Source organism: Zootoca vivipara, chromosome 3 (genome assembly GCF_965207765.1).
Source record: "Zootoca vivipara chromosome 3, rZooViv2.hap1.1, whole genome shotgun sequence".
Classification (NCBI taxonomy): domain Eukaryota; kingdom Metazoa; phylum Chordata; class Lepidosauria; order Squamata; family Lacertidae; genus Zootoca; species Zootoca vivipara.
Genome location: NC_142586.1, coordinates 7,159,855 through 7,184,724, shown reverse-complemented (window position 1 = coordinate 7,184,724; position 24,870 = coordinate 7,159,855). Strand labels below are relative to the sequence as shown.

Here is a 24,870-nt window from a genome sequence, read left to right as displayed (position 1 = left end):
ATTAAGATGATGTGTTTTGATTTGTCTCAGTTGATATTGCATTAATTCTCTGTCAGCAACACTGCAAAACAGTAAATAACGTGCTATTATGTTGCGCACATGCACACCACACACAAATTGTGTAGGATGACCAGTGAGTCACTGAGATGTTTTTAAAAGCTTACTACTAAAAGCTAATTAAAATCATTTCTGTTGATAAAGGGAGACATGGAAGGATTGTGCCGTGATTGTTTTCCTTAAAAAGTTAATTTATAGCCAATTTTTTCCTATCTGAATGTTACTTTCAAATGCACCCAGTGATAAGAAGCAACATCTGTTTTCTGTTGAATAGTACAAGAGTGCTCTGCATGGGGCTGAGTGTACACTGTTCACATGAAGCCATTGTTGCTCTGATTCCTCCCTGCTTTTTATCTTGATGCTGGGTCCATTTGCCCATATACCATGTGGCAAACAGCTGACACATATTGACTATTAGGGATCTTAGGCCTAATTATGAGTGATGTATTTAAACGTTCCCATGCTTGTCTTTTGTATGCAGTTCAAGGCTTATGTAAATTGCACTGTTGTAGACCACTCCCAATTTCCTAAGAGTAGCAGATTGTTAGGGTGGGGTTTTTTTTGGGGGGGGGATCCTGTAAAAGCTAATATTAGTCTTTCTCACAGCCCTATGAAATTTGCTGTTATCTAAGGTTGCAAAGCATGTTTTACTTTAAAATTAGAGTATATATTGCCATATTATATAAAGAGAGAGAGAGAGAGCATGTGCACTTGGGTTCAGGGACAGACAAATTCACCAGCCTAAAAAGGGTGTTATTTCTGTTTTAAAAATATTCATTCCCATTCTTCAGAAACTTGCAATATTTTGGACTAGAATGTGGTCTAAACCTCCCTTTAAATCCATCTCAGTTAAAAGAAAAGAACTCACCCTGAAACTCACTTACAGATGGTACCTAACACCACAGAATCTAGCACTGATACGCTCAGGAGCCTCGCCAAAATGCTGGAGAGGATGCACCTCCACAGGTACATACCTCCACATGTGGTGGGAATGTCCCCAAATCCAACTTTTCTGGACATCAGTCATACATGAAATATGCAAAATAACTATACAAGTATTAGAAGTCACCCCAGAACTGGCCCTACTCAACATCTTCCAAGGCATCACTGCCTGCTTACATTATAAAGAGCTCATAACCCCCCTACTCTCAGCAGCCAGAAGCACCATAGCCAGACACTGGAGAGACCTATCAGGAGTAAACATGGACCAATGGTATCGAATAGTATGGGAAACAGCCTTACTAGAAAAACTAACTAATAAATTGAAACTGACACATGTACAAATAGAAGAAAACGTCTTCACTCTGATATGGTTCCCCTTTATCACATACAGTGGACGCTCGGGTTGTGAACGTGATCCGTGTGGGAGGCACGTTCGCAACCTGCAGTGCTCCGTCTGCACACGCGCGGGTCGTGATTCGGTGCTTCTACGCATGCACAAAGTGTGATTTAGCGCTTCTGCGCCTGCGCGAGTGCCTAAACCTGGAAGTAACCTAGAAGTACTTCCGGGTTCGGTGCGGGACGCAACCTGAAAAGACGCAACCTGAAGCGTCTGTAACCCGAGGTATGACTGTACATAGCCCAACAATACAACAAGCATCCGCCAACAGCATACGAATCAATATGGCTAACTTGACCCCAACCCCACCCCCATAAACAAATTCACTACAGCCAACCAAAGACAACCTACCAAACCCTAGGTCACCCCACAACCTCTCTTACCACCAAGGAAATAATAACAAGTGAATAGAAAGAGAACCCACTAAAGAGACGCTGACACAAAACCTCACACATACACTAAGTAGAAAAATAGAAGCATTGCCATCCCATTCTACCCCACCTTCCCCCCTCTTTTCTTCCCAGCCTTATATGACATGCAACACTAATGTCTCACAACAAATGAACCTGATCTGTAGAAAACACAATCTGAAAAAAGAGACAAGGCACATATTTTTGTAAACTAAGAAATCTTTAATAAAAATTATTATTATTATTATTTAAAAAGAAACTTGCAATATTTGGCAATATTTGTGTTTTCTTCCTCTGTGTAATGTGCAGAATATTGCTTGTTTTGTTTTTAGTCATTTGCTTAATTCTCGCCCAACAGCCTTCCTGGAACAGAGATCACGATGACACAGCGTCAACACGTTCAGGAGGTACACCGGGACCCTCCAGTGGGGGACATACATCACACAGTGGTGACAACAGCAGCGAACAAGGTAGAAATCATGCTTTGAATCCTGTCTGATTGTGGGGCATCATCGCTCCAATATGCTGGCATTAAATAAGTGCTTCATATATATAATAGACGTGAATACTGAGGCGGGGTTCTGATGTTGACAGCATGTCTTCCTTCGGTGCGTAAGGATAAATGACCATCCTTGATTTTCCATACAAGCAGGCCTTGAGCAGCAGGTGCCTATCTAGTGGAGCTTCTGGGTGGTGGTTCTTTCTAGTCCTACAGATGTTAAGACTAGAGAAGGCCACAGTGTATGGTTTAAGGCCATGATCAAAGTTTGTGGTTTCGGTAACAAAGGCAGTTTGGGCCTAAGCTGCATCATCTTCAAACTAGGGAACTGAACGTGGTCAATATGTGCCTTTTTGTTGCCTTGCTGAGAGTAGCAGTTGGCATAGTGAGGTGGAGCTGCCATCCTGGCACTGGAATGCAGCAGAGCAGAGCACTGAATGCATGGACACCCCAGCAGAGCATATCTAGTGCTTCCACCAGTGCAGCTACACAGTCCTGACCTCAGCATTGCCCTCTATAGTTATGCAGTGATGATAACATTAAGCAGTACGTACAGTGCTGTTTCATGATGTGTTTCATTATTGTCTTCCAGTCAGGCAAGTTAGTAGCCTTACAGTTCAGTCCTATACATGTCTAATCAGAAGTCCAATTGACTTCAGTGACGTTTTCTTCCTGGTGAAAACAATAACAACAACAATTATTATTTACTAGTATCATGAAGCCCGTTAAAATAACAGGTGCTAGAGGAGACCTGTTGCTCTAGCAACCTCGGGGACATGCACAGAGCTGATGAAGTGGCGGGTCTGCGCTCCAAGTCCCAATGGATAGAACTGACTTGATGGGGTGGGAGTTAGGAGAAGGCCTTGATTTCTTTCCTCATCCACTGAGGCCAGCAAGCGGCCCTACGAATTCCCTTCCCGGACCTCCTACCTCAGCCCGGCTCGAGCGCCGCAGCGGCCTGCCCGCCTCATTCTCTCTCCCACCGGTGTTGCTCCTTGCATGGATGAGCCGCCGAGCCATGCCCTGAGGAGGCTGGGCCCGCCTCTCCCGTCAGGGCCTACAAAGAAGAAGCAGCAGCAGCACCCGGCGAAGGGGAATGGGCGGTCCTCGTGCCCGCCTTGCCACCTTACCCTGGCTCGTCTCCCTGCTGGGCCGAGCGGGCGCCAAGCTCCCCTCTCCGAAGTGTGTCTGCGCTCCAAGTCCCAACGGCTGTCCGTGGGGCACATGCGCAGTAGCGCAATCCCACGGACACACGGACTGGACGCAGAGACACTTGCACTTTATTATATAGGAAATGCTGCCCAGGGACGCAGGTGGCGCTGTGGCCTAAAGCACTGAGCCTCTTGGGCTTGCCGATTGGAAGGTCAGCGGTTCGAATCCCCGCGACGGGGTGAGTTCCAGTTGCTCTGTCCCAGCTCATGCCAACCTAGCAGTTCGAAAGCATACCAGTGCAAGTTGATATATTAGGCACTGCTGTGGTGGGAAGGTAAACGGCTCTGGTTTCCGGCACGGTGTCCTGTTGCGCTAGAAGCAGCTGAATCCTGCTGGCCACATGACCCGGAAAGCTGTCTGTGGACAAACACAGGCTCCCTCGGCCTGAAGTGAGATGAGGGCCACACCCCATAGGCATCTATGCCTGGCATTAACTGTCCAGGGGTCCTTTACCTATATTCTGCCCATCTGACTGGGTTGCCTCAGCCACTCTGGGCAGCTTCCAGCAAAGTAAAACATCAAACACAGTATAACATCAAGCATATAAAGGGCTGGGTTCAGATGTCTTCTAAAAGTCAGGTGGTTGTTTATTTCCTTGCCATCTGATGGGAGGGAGTTCCACAGGGCGGGCGTGACTACCGAGAAGACCCGCTGCCGGAACATAATTGCAGTCTTAGTTCTCAATTCACATCAATAGTTGATGCTCAAATTACATACTGCCGAAGTTTTGGCATTGTTTTCTTTTAGAAACTACAACACAAACTAGTGTAGTCTTCAGCCTTTTTAGCTCCTGGACCCCATTTTATGTCATTTGTGCAGCATGGAATCCACATAATTTTTTTTTTTACCATGTATGTCCATTTTTCTACTCCTGTTTTTTCCTATTCCCGCACATTGTGCCAACATTTCCAATTGTGTATTGGGGGGGATGGGGACGGATGGATGGACGGACAGACCCCTAAACAAAAAACATGTTTTGCAGTGTAGCCCTGAGTGACCCAGCTTAGCCGAGAGGGTGATCCACCACTTGTTGATCTTGGCCCAGCTAGAGGACAAATTGATAGGTGACAGAGGTTCCTGAAGGAGAAGGGACAGAGCTATATTTGAATGTTTTAGTGAACTTAATTGAGGTATAGTGCACAAAAAATATTAAACATAGACTACACTTGTTCCAGTTATACTTGTATATCTGCTGCCCGTACTTCCCATATTCTGCCAATTTGCCAGAATGCCAAATTCATTTACAGTTTTTTTTTAACCCACAATTAATTCACTGATGAAGAAAGAGCTGGGGCTTAGTTTTCTTGCTTTGTCTGTTTGTGTATAGGATGTGTGACATCAATCAGTACTGTCTTTTTAAAAAAAGACAATGTGTGAAAAACTCTAAAAAAATTTTTTTTACATTAGCAAAGACCAACTGCAACAAATTTCATGTTAATTAAATGCAATTAAAATTTCAAAAGGACCCTTAATCTGAATATAAAGAGAATTCTTTTATTGAAGTAGACTCTGAACCTACAATAGGTATAAACTTTTAAAATGTAGTTTTATGATCCCGGTTCATTCAAGTTCTGTTGGACAACAAAGGAATTGTGTGTTCAAAAAAGGGGTAGGGAGGTAGGTTTAATAGGACTCATTAGAATTGCAATGCAAAATCCTACATTTAATTAGATTAGGTTTTTTAAAAAACTAGATTAGTTTTTAAACTAAAGTAGCGTTCTATTTTTTGTGTGTGTCCACATGTAAGGATTCAGGCTTAAATTGTGACCAATATCTTCATATGGCCTTTTAAGCATTCAAACCACTTTATTGTTTAAATAAAAGTTGCTGACATCACCACAAGTAAAGCCTAGTAAAAATGTGGCCTGGTATGGTAAACTCTTGAAGAGCTGAAGCAGAAACTGGCAACCTTCTGACCTCTGACTTTTACTGGAAAATGATATGCAACATAAATTTAAGGGGCCTTTTCTCTTTCAAGTATTTCTTCATATGTGTGTTGCAGTTCACAGTAGTTTAGGTGTGCTGACACTTCTGAGGTATTTCCACAAATTTATTTATTTTTTTAACATAAATGGCTGTAAAACAACAGGCTCATCATGAATAGGAACACAAGGCTAAACCTTCCCCATTTCTCTAATCAACATAAAATCGAAAGATGGCTGCTGGAGATGACTGTGATTTTTTTCGGCAGGTGGGAATGGAGATGAGAATGTGGGTTGCTTTGGGAATAAGTCTGTTCTCAGAGAACTGTTGCAGGGTATCCAAAGAGGGAAGGGATCCACTTGGAAATTTTCCTGCGTGTTTCTGCAGCTGTGTAGCACCCATTCACTTTAATGGGATTTATGCTAGGGAGTGCCCCAGCGCATTGCGCAGCTTTCTCCAATTCATTTCCATGGAGACACTGTGACTCCTAATGAAGTAATCCCAACCCCTGGTTCATTTTTTTGTTGCACCAGTTCCAGGATGGCATGGGAGAGAGGTCTGGATCAGGCCCATCACCAGTAGCTGGGCTGGCTGAGGATCCAGCAGATCCTTGGCTGTTCCAGCTCAATCCCATCTCCAGAAACACCTCATTTGCTTCCACCCACACTTTTGGGAGAACAGCAGGGACTCCCACAACGGTGGAGGTCCCCTGATGGCAGAGCTGAGAGATGGCACACTTCTACTGCATCCAAATCCATTTAGTGGGGTAAATTGATTACCTCTTTGGGTACCTTTGAAAATTTGTGGTTTGACATTTCAGTTTCAGTTAACTGAAATATGTATGTCATTCACACATAAAATCTTGTATGGTAATCCTGAACAAGGTAACAAGTTGAGATTGTTTTAATTTTCCCTAGACAAAATCCACTACTGGTTTTCCTTCTACAGAACTGATCTGGATTTTCTCACAAAGTTCTGAGCAAGTGCTGAATTCCATTCTGAACTGGTTCTGATGATAGCAGGGCTGTAGTCAGGAAAACTGACCACCCAAAAGCAAGAGTCTGGATCAGGGTAGAGGGGTACGGAGGTAGAGGCAAGTGTGGTTCTCCCCAGGGCTTCTTTGATCTGGAACTCGCTGGAACTCAGTTCCAGCACCTCTCAGGTGGGCATCATTGCCATTATAAGAGAACAAGGTGGGTGTTTATGGTGCTTTCTGGCATCTCTTTCTCTCCATCACTGTCTCTGGAATCTGGAAGACTTTGAGGATATTTTTGGAGCTTTGCCAGTTGCATAGGCCAGTTGTTGACCCCAAATTCCTCAATGATCATAGAACCCCTTAATTATATAAGCAGACATATATAAGTTCACCTCTTTCCTGCTGTGAATATTCCTGATAGATCAGTTATGGCAATGCCTTCTATGGTAAGGTGTATGTTGTAAAGCAAGCTTCCTCAACCTCGGCCCTCCAGATGTTTTGAGACTACAGTGCCCATCACCCCTGACCACTGGTCCTGCTAGCTAGGGATCATGGGAGTTGTAGGCCAAAACATCTGGAGGGCCGAGGTTGAGGAAGCCTGTTGTAAAGAGTAAGCTTTAATGACTTAGTAGAGGTTAGTCTACCTTGGCAGAAGGCTTATAAAGAAGCCTTTTAGCATTAAATAGGAATAACGCCTTTACTAAAATAGGCTGTGTACACAATTGCTGGCTTAAAATGCAGTCAGGTTGTTCTTTTTCTCAATTTGGATCAAAGCTAGTTTGGAGAAAAACACAGCATTTTATAAGAAATGACAGGGTAGATACAGGATATAGATGAATTATTATTATTATTATTATTTACTATTTATACCCTGCCCATCTGGCTGGGCTTCCCCGGCCACTCTGGGCGGCTTCCATCAAACACCAAAATACACCAAAATATCACAGATTAAAAACTTCCCTAAACAGGGCTGCCTTTAGGTGTTTTCTAAATGTCTGAATGGTGGCTAATGTTGTATGTAGACCACTTCCCACACTAATTGTGAGAGTGCACTGGATACAGAGTAAATGGAGTGTGTACATATAGCCATGGTCCCCATAAGCAACTATTTTTCTAGTAACTGTGAATTATCACAGTACAGAGCTCATTCAGGGAGCCCATGCTGTAACTCTACATCAGTGTTGTGCTGTGTTTCTATCTCTGTGTTTATAATTAAGAAGACAAAATAATTAAAAGCAGGTCTAGGCCAGCTGTGTGTTCATGGAGGCTGAGGTAGACCTTGTGTATATAGGAAAGTAAACTTGATGGGAGGGGGAATAAAGCAGCCATGGCAACCATGGAGTGAACTGCGGTATTCTCCCTGGTCTTTTTTGTATGGGGCGGGAATTTCATTACTTGCCCAGTCTCTGTGTAGCAAGAAAGCTTTTCCTTCTTGCATGAGTTAGAGTAGTTGCTTTCATGCACAATGTGTGGCATTTTGCAAACCTGACATCCAATAAAAATGGGTGGTTTTTTTAATTATGAAAAAGTAATATGTAATAAAAAAGTAATATGTAATAATATTCTTGGATCCAGAGTAGTCTGCGTGGAACTCACACAACAGGACTTTCCCATCTCTCTACTCACTGCAGCTCCCCGAGGTCCTCTTCTGAAACTGCAGGGGATGTGGAGGGGGGGGGGAATCCACTTGGCCGCAAGCATACATCTTCTGAGCAGGGGCAACTGATTTAATCTCTTTCCCTTTCAAACCTGTGGAGGGGCTTGTATTGGGCTCAGAGAAGAAACTAGACAAGCTGTGTTCATCTTCTGGCTTAAGCCCAAGGCAACCCACTTGCCATGACTTCAGGACCAAAGCAAGGGGCAGAAAGCTCAGACAGCTGCCCTTCCATCCATCCTCAAAGCCACTACAGAGAATGGAGAGCTAGTCAGTCTGCTTGAGCCTGGGAGCAAGGATGTGAGGTGAGCAGTGTGGTTTTGAAGCAAAGCGTCAGCTGCAGTAGAGGTCACCAATGCAAGCTCTGCGGGGCCAAGTTCCAGCCACCATCTCTCTTCCCAAGTTGGGTGCTTGCTTTCTGGCTCCAACAAAATGACTTCAACAGCTTTGTTGTTGTTTAGTCGTGTCCGACCCTTCGTGACCCCATGGACCAGAGCATGCCAGGCATTCCTGTTTTCCACTGCCTCCTGCAGTTTGGGCAGACTCATGTTGGTGGCTTCGAGAACACTGTCCAACCATCTCTTCCTCTGTCATCCCCTTCTCCTTGTGCCCTCCTTCTTTCCCAACATCAGGGTCTTTTCCAGGGAGTCTTCTCTTCTCATGAGGTGGCCAAAGTATTGGAGCCTCAGCTTCACGATTTGTCCTTCCAGTGAGCACTCAGGGCTGATTTCCTTAAGAATGGATAGGTTTGATCTTCTTGCAGTCCATGGGACTCTCAAGAGTCTCCTCCAGCACCATAATTCAAAAGCATCAATTCTTCGGCGATTAGCCTTCTATATGGTCCAGCTCTCACTTCTGTACATAACTACTGGGAAAACTATAGCTTTAATTATACGGACCTTTGTCGGCAAGGTGATGTCTCTGCTTTTTAAGATGTTGTCTAGGTTTGTCATTGCTTTTCTCCCAAGAAGCAGGTGTCTTTTAATTTCGTGACTGCTGTCACCATTTGCACTGATCATGGAGCCCAAGAAAGTAAAATCTCTCACTGCCTCCATTTCTTCCCCTTCGATTTGCCAGGAGGCATAGCTGCCAAGTCTCCCGTTTTCCCCGGGAAACCCCCGTTTTAAAAGCTGTTTCCCGCTGACATCCCGAATGGCGAAATATCCCATAATTCCCCTAGATTTCTTCCGGTGCCGCTCTGCCCATGTCTGGGCACCGGAAATTGCTTCTACGCATGTCTGGACATGCGTAGAAGCGACTTCCGGTGCCGGCGCTGCTGATCCCGTATTTTTCTAACCGGGACTTGGCAGCTATGCCAAGAGGTGATGGGATCAGTGGCCATGATCTTAGTTTTTTTGATGTTGAGCTTCAGACCATATATTGCACTCTCCTCTTTCACCCTCATTAAAAGGTTCTTTAATTCCTCCTCACTTCAACAGCTACCTCAGAGCTTTTGTCATGGCCAGGAAGTGTGTGTGGAAAGGAAGGATAGAAGGGGTGGGGTGGGAATCTGCTTCTCTTGGAAAACTTTTTAGGAGTCTCCACTTCTTTGTTTTCTGCTCCCTACTTTTTGAGCAAAGGTGTCAAGTGTGATTTCAGTAGGAGTGTGTGTGTGTGTGTGTGTGTGTGTGTGTGAGAGAGAGAGAGAGAGAGAGAGAGAGAGAGAGAGAGAGAGAGAATGCTAATTCATGCCTTAAATTACTCCTATTGAAATCAGTAGATTTCACTTAACTCTATCATGGCTTTATTTGAAAATTGAATTTGTTTTTTTTAAAAAAGCAAACCCTGAGCCTAGACTTTCTGTGTCCAGGGCCCTGTTTTAATTGTCCTGTGATCGTGATTAAAAAAAAAAAGTTGTCCTTTTAAGGTAGGAAGTGAGGTTTTCTTCTCATGGAAACAGTATCAATACTTGCAATGCTTTCCTGCCTTTTGTAGAAGAGTTCAGCCAACCTATTGGCAAAAGGCAGTTCCATTTATTATTGAAGAGAATCTCAAGGCAGTTTTTTCGAGGCTGCAAAGCTGGCTAGCAGAGCTGGGTGAAGGAGCGGGGGAAGGGCCACATTATGTTCCAGATGACTGAGCAACGGTTTATACACCAGCTCGCCTTTTTACATGAAGAAGAAAAGTAATAACAGCACAGACCCAGCCATTGGAAGCAGTCAGATATCTGATGACTAATGGGATAGGTAGGAAGGAGCCCTCTGATTGGATGTCTTAATGAGCAGATTTCGCACAGAGTTTGGGCTGCAGTTCCCCTTGACCTTTACCCTTTATTGACCGAACTGACACTTCATTTTTCACATACTTCCAATTATGGCTCAGCTTAAGTGTTGCCCTTCCTCCTTTATTTCTTTCCTATGGACAACTTGAGAGTGGTTGAGGCCACAGAAGATATTTTAATTTGAGAAACTACCGTAGCAGTTCAGTTTTTTAAGATGTAATCTGAAACTGCGGTCATTTTGCAGTTTTCCCTAAAGAACATAACAGGTTTTTGTTTAGCTAATCTATAGAGACCCCCGCCCCCAAATAATGCAGATGTTTTGCTTCAGACTGAAATATTAAGATTTTAAAACTTGCATTTAATCCCACGTTCCCCTCTCTTTCTCCCCCAAATTGATGCTTTGTAGATCCAAGTAGTTTGAATGATGTGTATTTGTTCACACTGTGCTATTTCTCAAGAGACTTTTGTAGTGTGATGCCCTAAAACGTATTTAACACTCTTCAGAGACTAGAGAAAAGCAAGACATAGTTGTGGATACAGTTCTCAAGTCCTTAGACTACATGGAAGCATCATTGTTGTTCTGGCAATATTTAATGTGTAAATGGAAATTAAAAGGATGATCCTTTTTAAGAGATGGCTGAAAATGATGGCATTTGAGTGTTTCTAAGAATAGTGTGGGAAGGACTTCTTTACTATAAGCTGTGCTTAGTCTTGCTGTTAGGGAATATTCCATAGCAAGGCGGATAATACATCAAGGGTAGTTTTGAAGTACAGTAGTGTCTGTGTCTATGTGATTTTCTATTGCGGCCTGCTCAAGTTTGAATTTACATTTCCGCAATAATTGTAATTAATGCAAATAAGCGCATTTTCAAAATAAAAACCAGAGCTACAATAGTTTTAGCACCTGCACGAATCACTTGATTCTGGAGGTCACCTAGTGAAGTCCATCTGCATAATAATCAGGCATACTATTTATTTGATGAGATTATTGCTTGGAAATACTTGGAAATATATAACCAAATACTTACATCCAAACAGAGGTCCTTAGAAAATAGAAGTATTTATTTCAAAATGTATGAAGTGTTACCTACTTTATTATGTAGCCCTCTGGCACCGTAATAGCATGGCATATTTTTACTATAATATGGTAATAAAAAAGATATGTAAAAGGCAGACAAAGGTACTGTCTTTTCAGTAAGGTGACCCCTGTTACCAAGTAACTGCTTTACTTATGAGCTTATTAAAAACTCAAAAAATGAGCTTTTCATACTTCATAGGCATTGATGTGAAAATGAGCTGTCCTGTGAGTAGTTTTCTTGATCATTTTTAGAACAATTGATTAGCCAAAGAGCTTCTGTCATTAGTTGACATTGACTGATAGCAATTTGTCACAAGCTCCGAAGGTCAGCCAGAGAGTGGAAGCTTCAGCTTGTCTTTGATTGACCTTTGCTGATGCCATTATCATACGACTGGCTTGGCTGGATGTGACCCTCAATTGAAAAAGACAGAGCATCAGTCAGCAGTGGGTTGTTCTGTTTTCTGATTATTTATATATTGTGTGTCTTCAGCTGCATCTAAGAGCTTTCTTTTATGTTTTAAATATATTAATAGATTTGAGTACTGTCTCTAAAACTGCACTTTCTTCTAAATATCCAGCTAATATTTTGCTTTAAAGTATCTTATACAGTAGCTGATACAGCAGTTTCTTGACATGTGTGCTGGAGTACTTTTCGAAAAGTTTGAAAAGTTTGAGGTGATTTATAATCTTACCTGTATTCTCGTGTTTTATTTACCCAAGGATTCCCCCCCCCAAAAGTTTTAGGAATGTGAAGATTATGTTCTTAATCACATTTACCTTAATGTACCTTACTTTCACCAGCAGTTACATTTCTCTGTGTAATTGCATGTCTTGCACTATATTGTGTAAATATTACCTTCATTTTTGTATGTTTAGCATAACAACAATAATTAAAATTATTTGTTTGTTCGTGTATACGGTTATTATTCAGACCCAAAACTGAAATGATTTTCTACAGTTCCAAAATGACTCTTTCACTTTTCAAAATCTGTACAGCAACACTAAACACTTGCTAGCTTTGTTCCTTTCTCTTCAGTTGTGGGCAGTATAGCTGTAAACTAATTAGCCTCCCTTTTTCCCCACTGCCCTTTAATGGCCTATCTGGATTCCTAAATGTAGCTAATAACTTGTTTTTCAGGTCCATCCTTATAGACTCCAAAACCATTACAGAGTTTTACCAAGATTAGAAAGCCTCACCCTCAGTGGAGAATTAAATACAAATTGAGGTACAGCAGGCATCCCCAAACTGCGGCCCTCCAGATGTTTTGGCCTACAACTCCCATGATCCCTAGCTAACAGGACCAGTGGTCAGGGAAGATGGGAATTGTAGTCCAAAGACCCATATGTAGGAAAGTTTCATTCTTATGGAGACAAGGATTGGCTAGGTTGTAAAAATAGCCGCTTTGATAGAGAATCTCCAATCAAGAGAGGAAAGCTTAGACTGCAGCGCGTAACAGAGTACAGTGGTTCGTGGCCTTACGAAATTGGATAATGTGGAGCAAGGACAAAAGGCCACATGTTCTGATGTTGATATCAGAGTTTCATAAGAATGGCCCTTGGACTCTGTTTCATATCTACAAAGCACAAACTCCCAGAAATGCTTTTGAATTAAGAAAAATGGCCTTCCACTTTTGCTTAGATCAGAAATTGAAGTTTTGGGTTGCTTTGTGGAAGGAATGTTTTCAGGGTTATGTGCGCCTAAAGAGCTTAGATATAACCTGCTCTCTGAATCAGAGTGCAGGACTACTGGTAGAGATGGAGCTCATTGGGTTGGTTACCTCGGGTCAGTCACTAACCTCTCAGCTTCACCATTTTGCAGAGTTGTTGTGTAGGTAGGTGCAGTGCTTTTTCTTTGGGCATGCAGTAGTGGCACCTCTTTGTTGTTAAAAAAAGTGTGAGACTTATTGTAACAACTTCATGGTGAGTACTGGCACCTATTTTTCAAGAAAGAAAGCACTGCGTAGGGGTGTGTGTGTGTGTGTGTGTGTGTGTGTGTGTGTGTGTGTGAACTATGCACACTACCTCAATTTCTTTGGAACAGTGGAAGGATTTAACTGCAGTAAATACATAATTCTGGAGGATTAAGGGCCAGGCTTCTTCTATCTTGGTTCCTTTCTGGTGGAATTCCCATGACTACCGAACAGTATGTGTGTCTCCACTTATAAAGGCCTTTCAAAAACTGGTTCAAACTGAGGTGTTTTTTTTTTTATGTCTCCAGTTTGCCAGCATCTACTGCGATTTTTAAAAACATGTTTTTTCCCCTGTTTTGCACAGTTTTACATCAATGGCTTTTGGCCAGTTAGAAATTAGTTTTAAGCCAGTATTCTTAATTAAATGATTTGCCGTATTTCCTCTTGTATGCAATCACAATTTGAATAAGTAGCAAAACTAACTGAACTAGCTTGAATCCACTGCTGATGTGGGATGCGTAGAAAGAATATGAAATATTAGTGCTTTCAGCTGGTTAACCACAGGCCAAACCCAGATATGGGGTCAGCGTTCCGGTCTCATTCACATATAACAAAGGTGTGTGTGTGTGTTGCTGAGATCTCCTTGCTGCTGTCTGTTGTTCTGGACATATTTCTTTCTTCCTGGCTCCAAAGCGGAAGTGAACTAGGAATTGGGGAAAGTGTTTTGGACCTAGACTGAGTATAGATCGGGAATGCTAGGAACATTCATTCCAGTGTATCCATTTTACTGCTCATGCATTACTACTCCACTTCCCACCCAGCTTTATATTTGAATGGGGCACAGATGAGGGGGAAAAACCTGTACAGTATCTGCCACATCATGTCTTATTTGACCCTAATTTCCCCAGGGTGCTGGAATGGTTATCTAGCTTAAAAACTGCATTGAATTTCATTGGGCCACTGCTTCTGGCTTGTGTGGGACCAGGATGCATTTCTAGTACCGTACTTAACCCCCCCCCCCAAAGCATTTGGAAGAAGAGGACACCAGAGGCTTGTGTACCATAAGTAGAGTAATCAGAGACTTCCCCAGTTAGAAGGAAATTAAAACTCAGAGCCCAGACATATCCTTAGAAAACTTGCTTTTCACTGAAGGAGGATATAGCCTACCGTACTCCTCATAATTTGATGCTAACTTTCATTTTAACATGCAGTTTTATTACTCAGGCTGTAATCCTGTACCCAGCCACTCATGCATAAATCCCACTGAAGTCTGTAGGACAGTCGAGTAACTGATAGCAGATTGCAACATAAATCTTTAACCCTCATTTATAGGCAGCTTCTTGACATGCCGTTTCTGATCAAAGTTTATTTTTGAAAAATGACGCTACGTGTACTAAAGTGATTAAAATGATCAAGAGAGCCAGTGTGCTATAGTGGTCAGAGAGTACTGGACTCGTGCTGGGTGAAACCCATATCCAAGTCCTCTTTGAGCCCCAAAGTTTACTGAGCAACCTTGGACTGGCCACTATCTCTAAGCCTAACTGAGGATAAAATGGGAGTTCAGGAGGAGCTTTTATGTCTCATTGAAAGAATGGTGAGATAAAATGTAATAAACAAATAAGTGCAATTTTGGAATGACAATTAATAATTGTTATATGTGCTATAGTTATACAGGGTTGTAATTATCTATTTCTTCCATCCCCCATTAGTAAAAAAGAAAAAGAAAAAAACACCCTATGATTTGCCACTAACTATCCAATTTGAAGTGTCCCCCAAACCTAGAAACTGGGTGTACTCCCATTTCCTCTTTTGTGTGTGTGGGATTATAATGATAGGTTGGATTTGTTGGCCAGAAACCTGAGAACAGGCACAACTTGTCTTTTCTCACCTCCCTTATCCCAGTGGTGGGAATGGTTTGATAATATTCATTCAGATTTGACAGGTGATTTCTCCTATAAATGAATGTGTTTAAATCATAATAGTTGCAACAGGATTGTTTGATTACTTGGCAGCAGCTTCTTTCTCTGTGATAGCTTTTGGATCACCTGTTTGCTGAGAGCATTTGACAGTCTTTATGTTTATTACCCAATTGAATGTCAGTAGCAATTGCAGCTAAAGATAAACAAAAATGCAAGTACTTGTTGACCTTGACTCCACACACACACACACACACACACACACACACAGTATTGGACTTGAGGACTCTATTGCTCTTTTGCTGATAAGAGCTATAAATGATTATTTTAAGGGAAATGTTTTATTCCCAGAGGAAAATACCACATTGCTGTGGGAAACAGCATATGGTTGGTGTCCTACGATTAACATAGTATACTGAGGAAATAGTTCACTTTCATTTAGACTGTGGGAAAAGAAAGGACTTCCCTTTTTATGACTTCCGTATCTCTCCAAACATGCATTCCTGTCCTGTTTGCAAAGTTTCTCTGGAAGATTATACGCAATACATAAATAAAATCCGGGAAGACGGATTAATGTTTTATTATATGCTGTAAGTAATTTCCAGGCTTCCTCATTTCAGATTTGTTTCAATAGCAGGTGCACAGATAAATGTTTCCCTTTATAATGAGAAAATACAATGTGTTTAAAACATGAGAGATAATCTTTGAGCAGCAGGTATTCCTAAACTGGTTCCTATTTGCTTGGTGGTCTGGAGTTCAGCTACTGCTTGCTTGAATGCATGCAAACCCCTCCTCCTGGGAATGCAATTAACTCTTCTCAGCCACTGGAGCTGGCAAAGTGGGGGAGCACTTGCAGAAGTCACCTTTTAGTGAGGATGGGGCTTGAGGACAGGACTTGCTAGTACTTTTGGAAGGGAGCAACAGGGGCAGATTGATTCGTAAGTCTTTTCCTGAATTCTGTAAAGGCTGCACTGCTTTCAGGACAAAGGACGTCTTGGCATCTGTTATCACTTGGATCACATCCTTGTCTTTTCCAGGGCATATCTTTGTGAGTTGTATCTGGTAAGGCAGCAGTGGAGAACCTCTGGTTCATGGACCTAAGTAGGCCTGGCAGGCTTGCCCATTTGGCGTACAAGACAGTTGCAGCCAAGCCATGACTGTCTGCCAGCACTAGGTTTATTGTTTACTATGATAATATATATTCTGTTTTTCTACAGAAAACTGTAGAAAATGAGTACTAGGCAACTTGCCAGTGTTTGATTTGTCTTTTTATGGGTATTTATGCGATTAAAGAATATTGCTCTTGTGGCATTTCTCTTGGCTAACTTTTGAAAATGGCATTTGACTGAGATGCTGGGATAATAGGAATGCAATACCTCTTTGGGTGCTCAGGTTATCTTCATTCTACATGGCATTTATTTACTCTTGATTTATTAAAACACTTACATTCTGCCTTTCCATTTAAATGTGAAACACACAAGGTGACACCTTTTCGACTTCATGACAAATATGGTATTAATTTTGTCTGTCCTACAAAATTTAGTTTCCCAGCACTTCAGTTCCACATATCATTGCAGTAGTAAGAGACAAGAGCATTGGCCATGAAGCAAACCTTGGGGGGGGGGGCTGCTATTTGAAGCAACAGGGCATTTAAGGCAAAGACCACATCAGAGGATCATTGTGTCCACATGTTGTTCATCTACCTTTCTTTTATTTGCCTTTCTCTTCTTATGATGAGAAGGTGAGCCTTGATGATATTAACATACCCTCGGCCCAGAAACTAATGCATCCCAGAAATCAAATTAAAGAGTTTATTTAAAAGGAATGTAGAGAATGGACTAGGGAAGAAACAAACAAGAACACATGAACTAAACAAAAATTAAACATTGCACCAGTATTGAACCTACAATACACACACAAGTATAGCAAATTGCTTTCAGTGGCCACCTCTAGTATTGGTAGTTTCTAAAGTTGGTTGCAGGATGGGGAATCAAGGGGATGAGGAAATGTTTGCTCTTGACCCAGGTGGGCTCTGACTGGCAAGGAGCTCTTGTGTAGCCGTTCACAACAAGGGTGCATACTTTGGGAAAGGGTGCTTAACACCTTCTGGAAAGTTGGGAGGTGGACTGTCTTGGTATTGACTATTGCCAGAATTGTCAAGATTTGCCTCCCTTTCCTGTGAGATGACAAGAAGCTTGTGTATTGGAGAGCAGATGTGAGCTCTCTGCTTGGATATGATAGAATATAGGAGACACCAGGCTATCCGGAAAGTGAGAGGCTGGGGTAAGAGAAGTCATGCGGAAGCAAATATTGTCATTTTGCAAGCATGACTAAAAATGTCCCATGGTTTACAGAGGAAGGGGGAAAAAGACTTATGAAGAGGATGTGTCCTAGCTAGGACTGGAAAGGATGAATGTTCAAAAGAGCCTCTCTGCAACCTCTCCCCAGTGCACACACCCTCAACTGCTCCTAAAGCTCTCTGTGTATTTCGCTTTTATTTGTCTTGTCTCTGAGATTCCCTCCACATTTTCTTGGCAGCATGTGATCGACAGGATTTTGTATCCCAGACTGCTGCACCATACTCCTTTCTCAATGGCAATTTCCTCCTGAGCCCTCATGGGTGCTCTGGAGATCCCAACATCTCTCTCTTCAAATAATAAAATAAAACAAAATATTAATAAAATAAAAATGGAAAGAAAAGAAAAGAAAAAAGAAAAAACCTAAGCAACATAGTTCGAAGTTATTAAAACTATTGTGAATTGCTCCATGTCATTTAGAGTTAACCCTAATCCTAGCACTGTGGTGCTTGGAGGTGCAAAAACCAGTAGCAAAACCAGGAGTTTGGGGTTTGCAGCAAAACTATAGTTGCTCAGGTCAAATGGCAAGAGATAGTTGTGAGTGAAATTAGAACTATACCAAACATTTTTTGATGGCCTAAATACTGTTGCAAAACAATTGTGCTAATTTTAGCTTAGAAAGAGGATGAATATGAAATTGCTAGTTTGCCATATGTTCTCTTGTTGATAATATTCAAGTACAGTGGTACCTCTGGTTAAGAACTTAATTCGTTCCAGAGGTCCCTTCTTAATCTGAAACTGTTTTTAACCTGAGGTACCACTTTAGCTAATGGGGCCACCTGCTGCTGCCACACAATTTCTGTTCTCATCCTGAAGCAAAGTTCTTAACCCAAGGTAATTCTTCTGGGTTAGTGGAGTCTGTAACCTGAAGTGTTTGTAACCTGAAGCGTTTGTAACCCGAGGTTTTGCTGTTCCAAATAACAGAAGACTGGGAAATAGTTAAATTTCTATTCTGGCAGTATATGAAATAATGAAGTAAAAGAAATCTCAAAAACTGGTAGTTAAAATCAGCTAAATTTGATTTGGATTTCATTGACATCCATGGGAGCCAACAACTTGTGGCACAATTCTCTCTCTTGCTGGTATGTAAATATTAAAATCAATTTGAATAAAAATTCATCTCTTCTAGGGAGACAAAACAATTTTAGAATTGTGTACAATATTCCCCTTCTGCAAGCCAGCTCTAAAATTGTGTATTGATGTAGCACAGTTTTGAAGGGTTGACTTTTGCGTTTGGAATTCTTAAGGTATGTTTTTAAAAACCGGGGTGGGGTGGTGGGGAGCACATGCCTTTCTACACTGCCACCAGACTTGAGTTTTTACTCCAGGGAACGTTTGTGTATTTGTCACTGATACCACTTCACAGTGAAGAGAATGATGGATCTTCCCAATGTGGGCAGAGTGTTTGTAGATGGAGCAAGCTGTGTTGCAGGCTTTGGAGGGCCGAGTGGAAGCTTTGTGTTAACAACTGGCGAAAAGCTTGACCGTTAAGTGACCTAGGTCAAACAAACCCCCAGCTGAAGAGTCCTGCTTTGACATGGATACCTGCTTGGTAGGGGCAGCTGAGATAAAAGCAGGGAAGGAAGACAAAGTAAGCAGTGTTGATCTTACGATTATATTAAAATTAGCAAATGGCATGACTACTGCTAACAGGACAGTAATGTGCGTGCAACAGTGCAATTATACAATATCACTTGCTCAAGTTTTGCTCAAAAGCATCGTGTTGGTTTTAGCTACTGATGCAGAGACAGTATTCTAAGATAGTTTTTTTTGCTTAATAGTGTAATGTGATACCACTGGCAGCTTAGAAAGAGAGGTGAATAAACAGCCTAAAAGCTTCACTGATGAAAGCACTTGATAACATAGTTTGATAGAATAAAAGATCTGGCAACAAGAGGTGACAAGCCTTCTATTGACTCCTTTCACAACTTTTTTTGTGGTTTTATGAACAAATGCACTTAAGAAAAATAAGAGCAAAATGACATGGTTGGTTCATATCACAGTAGCGCACATGCTCTTGCGAGTTAAGTTTGGCAGGAAGCTCATTATGTCTATTCCTAAACAACTTCTATTACATTTTTATCTCTCCAGTTCACTGCTTGCCACAGAAAGCCTAACCCTCAACTTTCCATGTTAAAAGTTTCCTGTTCCTGGATGCTAAATTTAGTTTAGCACCCACTTCCCAACACCAACCCCTGGTTATCTACTAAGAAGCTATTTTAAAAAGTTAAAGGAAAATAAAATTATTCCCTTGCTTTATATGGGGGAACACTTTCTTATTCCCAAGTTGGCTAGCTTTCATTTATTCAAGCTCAGGCACTGTTTAATTTGGAAGTAAAATATAAGTCCGGTTTTGTTCTTTAATGATTCTGATGTTTTTGTGAGTGAAATCTTGTAAATGCATGTTTTCAGTGTACAGTGTTTCATTGTATGTGAGTTACAGGTTTACTTAAGTGCACAGCCGTACATAAGACACATGCTGCTTGTACATAAATAATGCACTATATTATAAGTAATATAAATATTTAATGCAATACTATTTTTCTCATGTTGATTAGCAAGAATGCTCCAAAATGGGTAAGAGTAAAAAAAATCATTTCCAGTTCTACTGTTGATCAGATATAAAACCTTGGTCATGTCACAAAAGATTTTAATTAACAAATATTCTTAAAGGATGAAAATATACTAGTATACTAATAGCACGGTACCTTGAAGAGGCCTGGAGAAGGCTTGTGTAAAATCTGTTAACACCTGAGATGTGTGTTTTCAGGACCCACCCTATTCCTGTGACTAATTTGTTTTAACCGTTTTTAATTCTGAATTTAAAATAGTAAACCACACTAGGACCTGCTAGTGAAGGGTGGGCAATACATTTAATAATAATAAAACAACAGCAACCCTATTGTACTCAATAGCATTGCTTCATCCACAACGTGTTTTGGTAAGCTGCTTTTTTTAAAAAAATTTAGCCTGTCAACCCCCCCCCCCCTTTGTTTTTGCTTGGCATGATCAAGCCACAGCTAACTTCATTTTAGAACTCATTCATTTCATAGAAACTTAGAAGTGCTGCTTCATTGTGTGACCTATCAAATGCTCACTCTTTAAAAAACTTTCATTAAAATAATAATTACAGTTGCTTCCACTCTGAAATGAACCTGGGTTTATGTTCAGTTATATTTAAGGACACTTCTGATTCCCTCTTTTCCTTTTGTAGCTATAGATGTTGAAAATTAGGTAACAGGAAAGCTGTTACATAGTGTAATGAAGCTGTTCCCACCCCCTTTCATAATGAGCTCCATAGATTAGCTCCATAGATTCTTCCTTGTTTAGGCAGTGATGCTCATTGATGAAGATGGATTAAGGACTGAGGCCCAGTTCCTATGGTTCTTATGCCTTTTGCATTCATTACTACAGTGGTACCTCGGTTTACGAACTTAATCTGTTCCGGAAGTCCGTTCTTAAACCAAAGCCATTCTTAAACCGAGGCGCGCTTTCCCTAATGAGGCCTCCTGCCGCCGGTGCCCTTCCACCGTTCAGCTTCCGTTCATAAACCGAGGTCAAGTTCGCTAACTGGAACACTACGTCCGGTTTTGCGGAGTTTGAATATCAAATAGTTCGTAAACAGGGCTGTTCTTAAACCGAGGTGCCACTGTACAGTATATGGAAATTCCATTCCTCTGTTGCTTTGTTAGCATACAAAAGTTTTTGCATCACCTCAATAACGTGAGGAAGCTCCAATCTCTTGGGGCTGCCTGGGACACAGCATCACTACTGCTGAACCACAGTGAGCAGGCATGCATCATGAACATTTCCACACCTTTTTTGGGAAGAAGTTTGCAAAACTATAAAGTAGGTGTCCAGAGAAGAAGGAATGAGTCCTGGTTACCAAAGCAACCAGTCTGTGGATTCCCATTTCCATTCTGTCTTCAAATAATCATTTAAATAGAACTAGAATAGGGTGAAAATTACCATGCAGTTTTAATAAACAATGAAACCACCAGCACAGCATGGTAAGGGAGTATGATCTATATGCACAGGCAACAGGGGTGTGCTTCCTTTTGCCTCTTTCTCCATTCCTTGTGAGGGCTGTGGGAGGGCTTTGTTTTCCTCCAGTAATATCATCACATAGCTAGATCTGATTGGCTATATAGCATCATGACATCATATAGAAGCACCAGAAGGCTGGTATAATGACTGTGACCATTCTTGGACCAACCAGGAAAGTGTGACCTTCAGTACTGGATTACTGTAATGCATTCTTCATGGGGCTTCCATTGTGCTTGACCTGCAACTTGCAGAATGCTGCAGCATGGTTGCTGACCAGAGTGAGACTGGTAATGGGCTGCACGAGGGCTAAGAAACTGAGACTCAGAACAGATGTGCTCCCGGAATTGGGATTCAACCTATTTTTAATGGGGTTGCACTCCCCTTGAAAAATCAGTTTTGAAGTACCAAAGGGTTCTTCTAGTGCTCTGCCTAAAAGAGCCTTCAGAAGCTGCAGGTCTGAAATGCAGCAAGTGTGTGTGTGTGTGTTTGTGTGTGTGTGTGTGTGTGTGTGTGTGTGTGTGTGTGTGTGTGTGTACCTATATAAAACCCATGTTCTACCTTTCGTGTACTGCACTGGGGCACAATGCAATGTGTTGTGGTTGCTTTTAAAGCCCTTTGAACCCAGGATAGCTGAGGTTATAACCTCCTCCACTACTATCCTGCTTATGTCCCCAAATCAGAAGCCCTTCTTGGAACCCCCCACCCCCCCGGGTGGGGGCTACAATTGATTACTATAAAAAACGGGGCCTTCTCAGTGGCTGCACTAGTACAATGGAACGCCCCGTGTAATGTGGATAGATTCCACACTGTCTTTTACTGGCTGGTGAAGACATTCTTATTCCAGAAGGCTTTAGACTACCAAATTTAATTCGTGGATATCATTTTTATCTCTGTCCTCTGCAATTGTTACTTTTTAAATGGATTGTGGATTGTAAATTGTTGTAAGCTGCCCTGAATAGCACAAGGGCTCTAGAAGGTCAGACAGAAATAATGAATACTATGGCTTTTTAAAACTCCGGGTTGTGTGTGTGTGTTTATTGTTGTTGTTTGTTATTATGTTGTATATTGTTGTGTTTTTATATTGTAAAGCACTCTGTGTTCTTCAGATGAAGGGTGGTATAGGAACAACAACAACAACAATTTGTAGTAGAAATAATTCCAGTCTGGCCAACTGATACTGGTATGTGTTGTAATGGCAGGATTAGAGTAGCCTCACGTCACCTAAACGTCCATATTTTGCTCTGGCAATGCGGATTGGACTTCATGACAATTTTTTATCGGTGACTGTAATACAGGTGTAGTAAAATATGAATCTGAACCAGTGAATTTACTGGTAAGAACAAAAAAAAAAAGTTTATTTGCTATCCACTATATGCCATTTGGGTTGGAGAGGACACTTGAAGTTCCTTCCCTTGTGCGGAGCAATTCTGCTTGGGCTCAGATGACAAGATATCCAACCTGTAAAATACTCTTGAGGGAACATTAGCAATAGGTTAAAAACAAATCTAAATGCTGCCCCACTCAATAAATGCAAGGTTGCCTATTCTGAACATACTCAGTTTGCTCTGTTGTTTTCAGAAGCTTCCAGATTAACCTTGCAATAGTAAAAAACATTTAACATTTAACATTTAACTACAGTGGTGCCCCTTGTTCAGCTCATGTAGTTATGATGTTAGTATATTGTATTTTCTTACATTAAGTTGCATTTATATGAAATATAGCTTATTGTATTGTTACGTTTCTCACTTTGGGATTGTATGGTACGAACAATGGAGAGTAGGTTACAAATATTTTAGATGAATAAATAAAAATGGTGTCTTTATACATACTACACTACAGAAGAAATTGTGATGGTTCTTCTCTGTGAAATTCATGAGAAAGTGGGAATTGGCCTGGAATGTACCCCTTCTTAAAATTGGCTGAAAAAGGGAACAACTAAATATTGTGTCACCCCAGTGGCTTTTCTTTCCTATCGTGCTATGAAACATAATTTATCACAGCCACAAGTTTCTCATATCAATTACTGCAAATAGAAACAAACAACCTTTACATGGCACTTTGACCCTGGCTTGTTGAAGGTGACGCCTAATAAAAACAAATAAAAGTGAATGTAGAACAACCTCATTCTGTATCCGTATCCTGGTAAACTGCAAAAGAGGACATATGTGTATCTTGGTGCTAGTAGGTAGTATGCGGGGGTCCTTGACCCCTTACCTCCCAAAACGTGTGTTATGTTGGGGAGAGGTGCAAGGGTAAGTCATGCATGCTTGATGTTGAAGAAAAGCCTGTTTTGTGCTTAATACATTGGAGAAATTGTTCAAGATCAGTTCATCCATGTGAAAATATGACCCCTGTGTTACTGGCAAGGTCAGCAAGACCCAGGGTGTTCTGCAGAATGAGGGCAGGTCGCTGGAGTTAAAGCTGCCTGGGGGCAGATTTGACTTGCACACCTAATTTTCTAAGATTAGAAAAACAAACAACATGCACAGCAGAGAATGTGTTAAAACTTGTTCTTTTGAGCCAGTAGTTCTCTGCTTCCTGCTTTTCTTCTAGTTCAGGCATACTTTAAGCTTCCGATTCTTAATTGCTATTCAGTTTCTTTTAATGTTAAGTGTGTTTTAATATATTCATTTCCCCCACACCCTGTTTACATAATTTTAAAGATGGGAGCCTAGAGACCAGCTATTTATATTCCCATCATCTATTTGTTTTTCTTATCTGTTGTTGGTTTTTTTTTAAATCACATTCTAATCTACTATCTGCTTCCATGTAGCCTCATTTCATTAACGTATCATGTATGTAGATGAATCTAAAAGGTATTTTAGATGTTATCCAGAAAATCTGGATAAACAACAAATGTACTTCTAACAACTAAAGTTTTCTGGCTTCGTATGCTGTGTGATAGGCCCTCCACAAACATTGTCTTCCATTGATTCAGAGGGACTTGGCTGAAACCTGCAGAAAGAGAAGGGGATATTTTTGGATATCTGATTCACTGAACATCATAGCTGCCAAGTTATCCCTTATTTTAAGGGATTTTCTCTTATGCTGAATAGGCTTCCTCGCGAGAAAAGGGAAAACTTGGCAGCTATGCTGAACATATGTTTAGAGTTCACTCCATCAGCAGTTTTATGATCTCATGGGATAATGCTGTTTTGTTAATATCCACTGTTCTGTAGATTGTTTGTTTACAAACAAATAAACTTTCTCGAAACTATTGAAGTTTTTTTGCAACTTCACAGAACTCATAAAGCCATCCCCTTGTCCACTC

General features: G+C 41.3%; 1 protein-coding gene across 5 annotated transcripts in view; it reads left to right on the top strand.

Moving 5' to 3' along the window:
- The window catches only part of MEIS1 (Meis homeobox 1), a 157,686-nt gene that overhangs the window by 40,198 nt on the left and 92,618 nt on the right, over positions 1-24,870 (top strand). For all 5 annotated transcript variants that reach the window (XM_088665527.1, XM_088665530.1, XM_088665529.1 and 2 more), the window contains one exon: positions 2,165-2,276. In XM_088665527.1, coding sequence (XP_088521653.1) covers positions 2,165-2,276 — 112 coding nt within the window. The remainder of the gene's footprint in view (positions 1-2,164; positions 2,277-24,870) is intronic.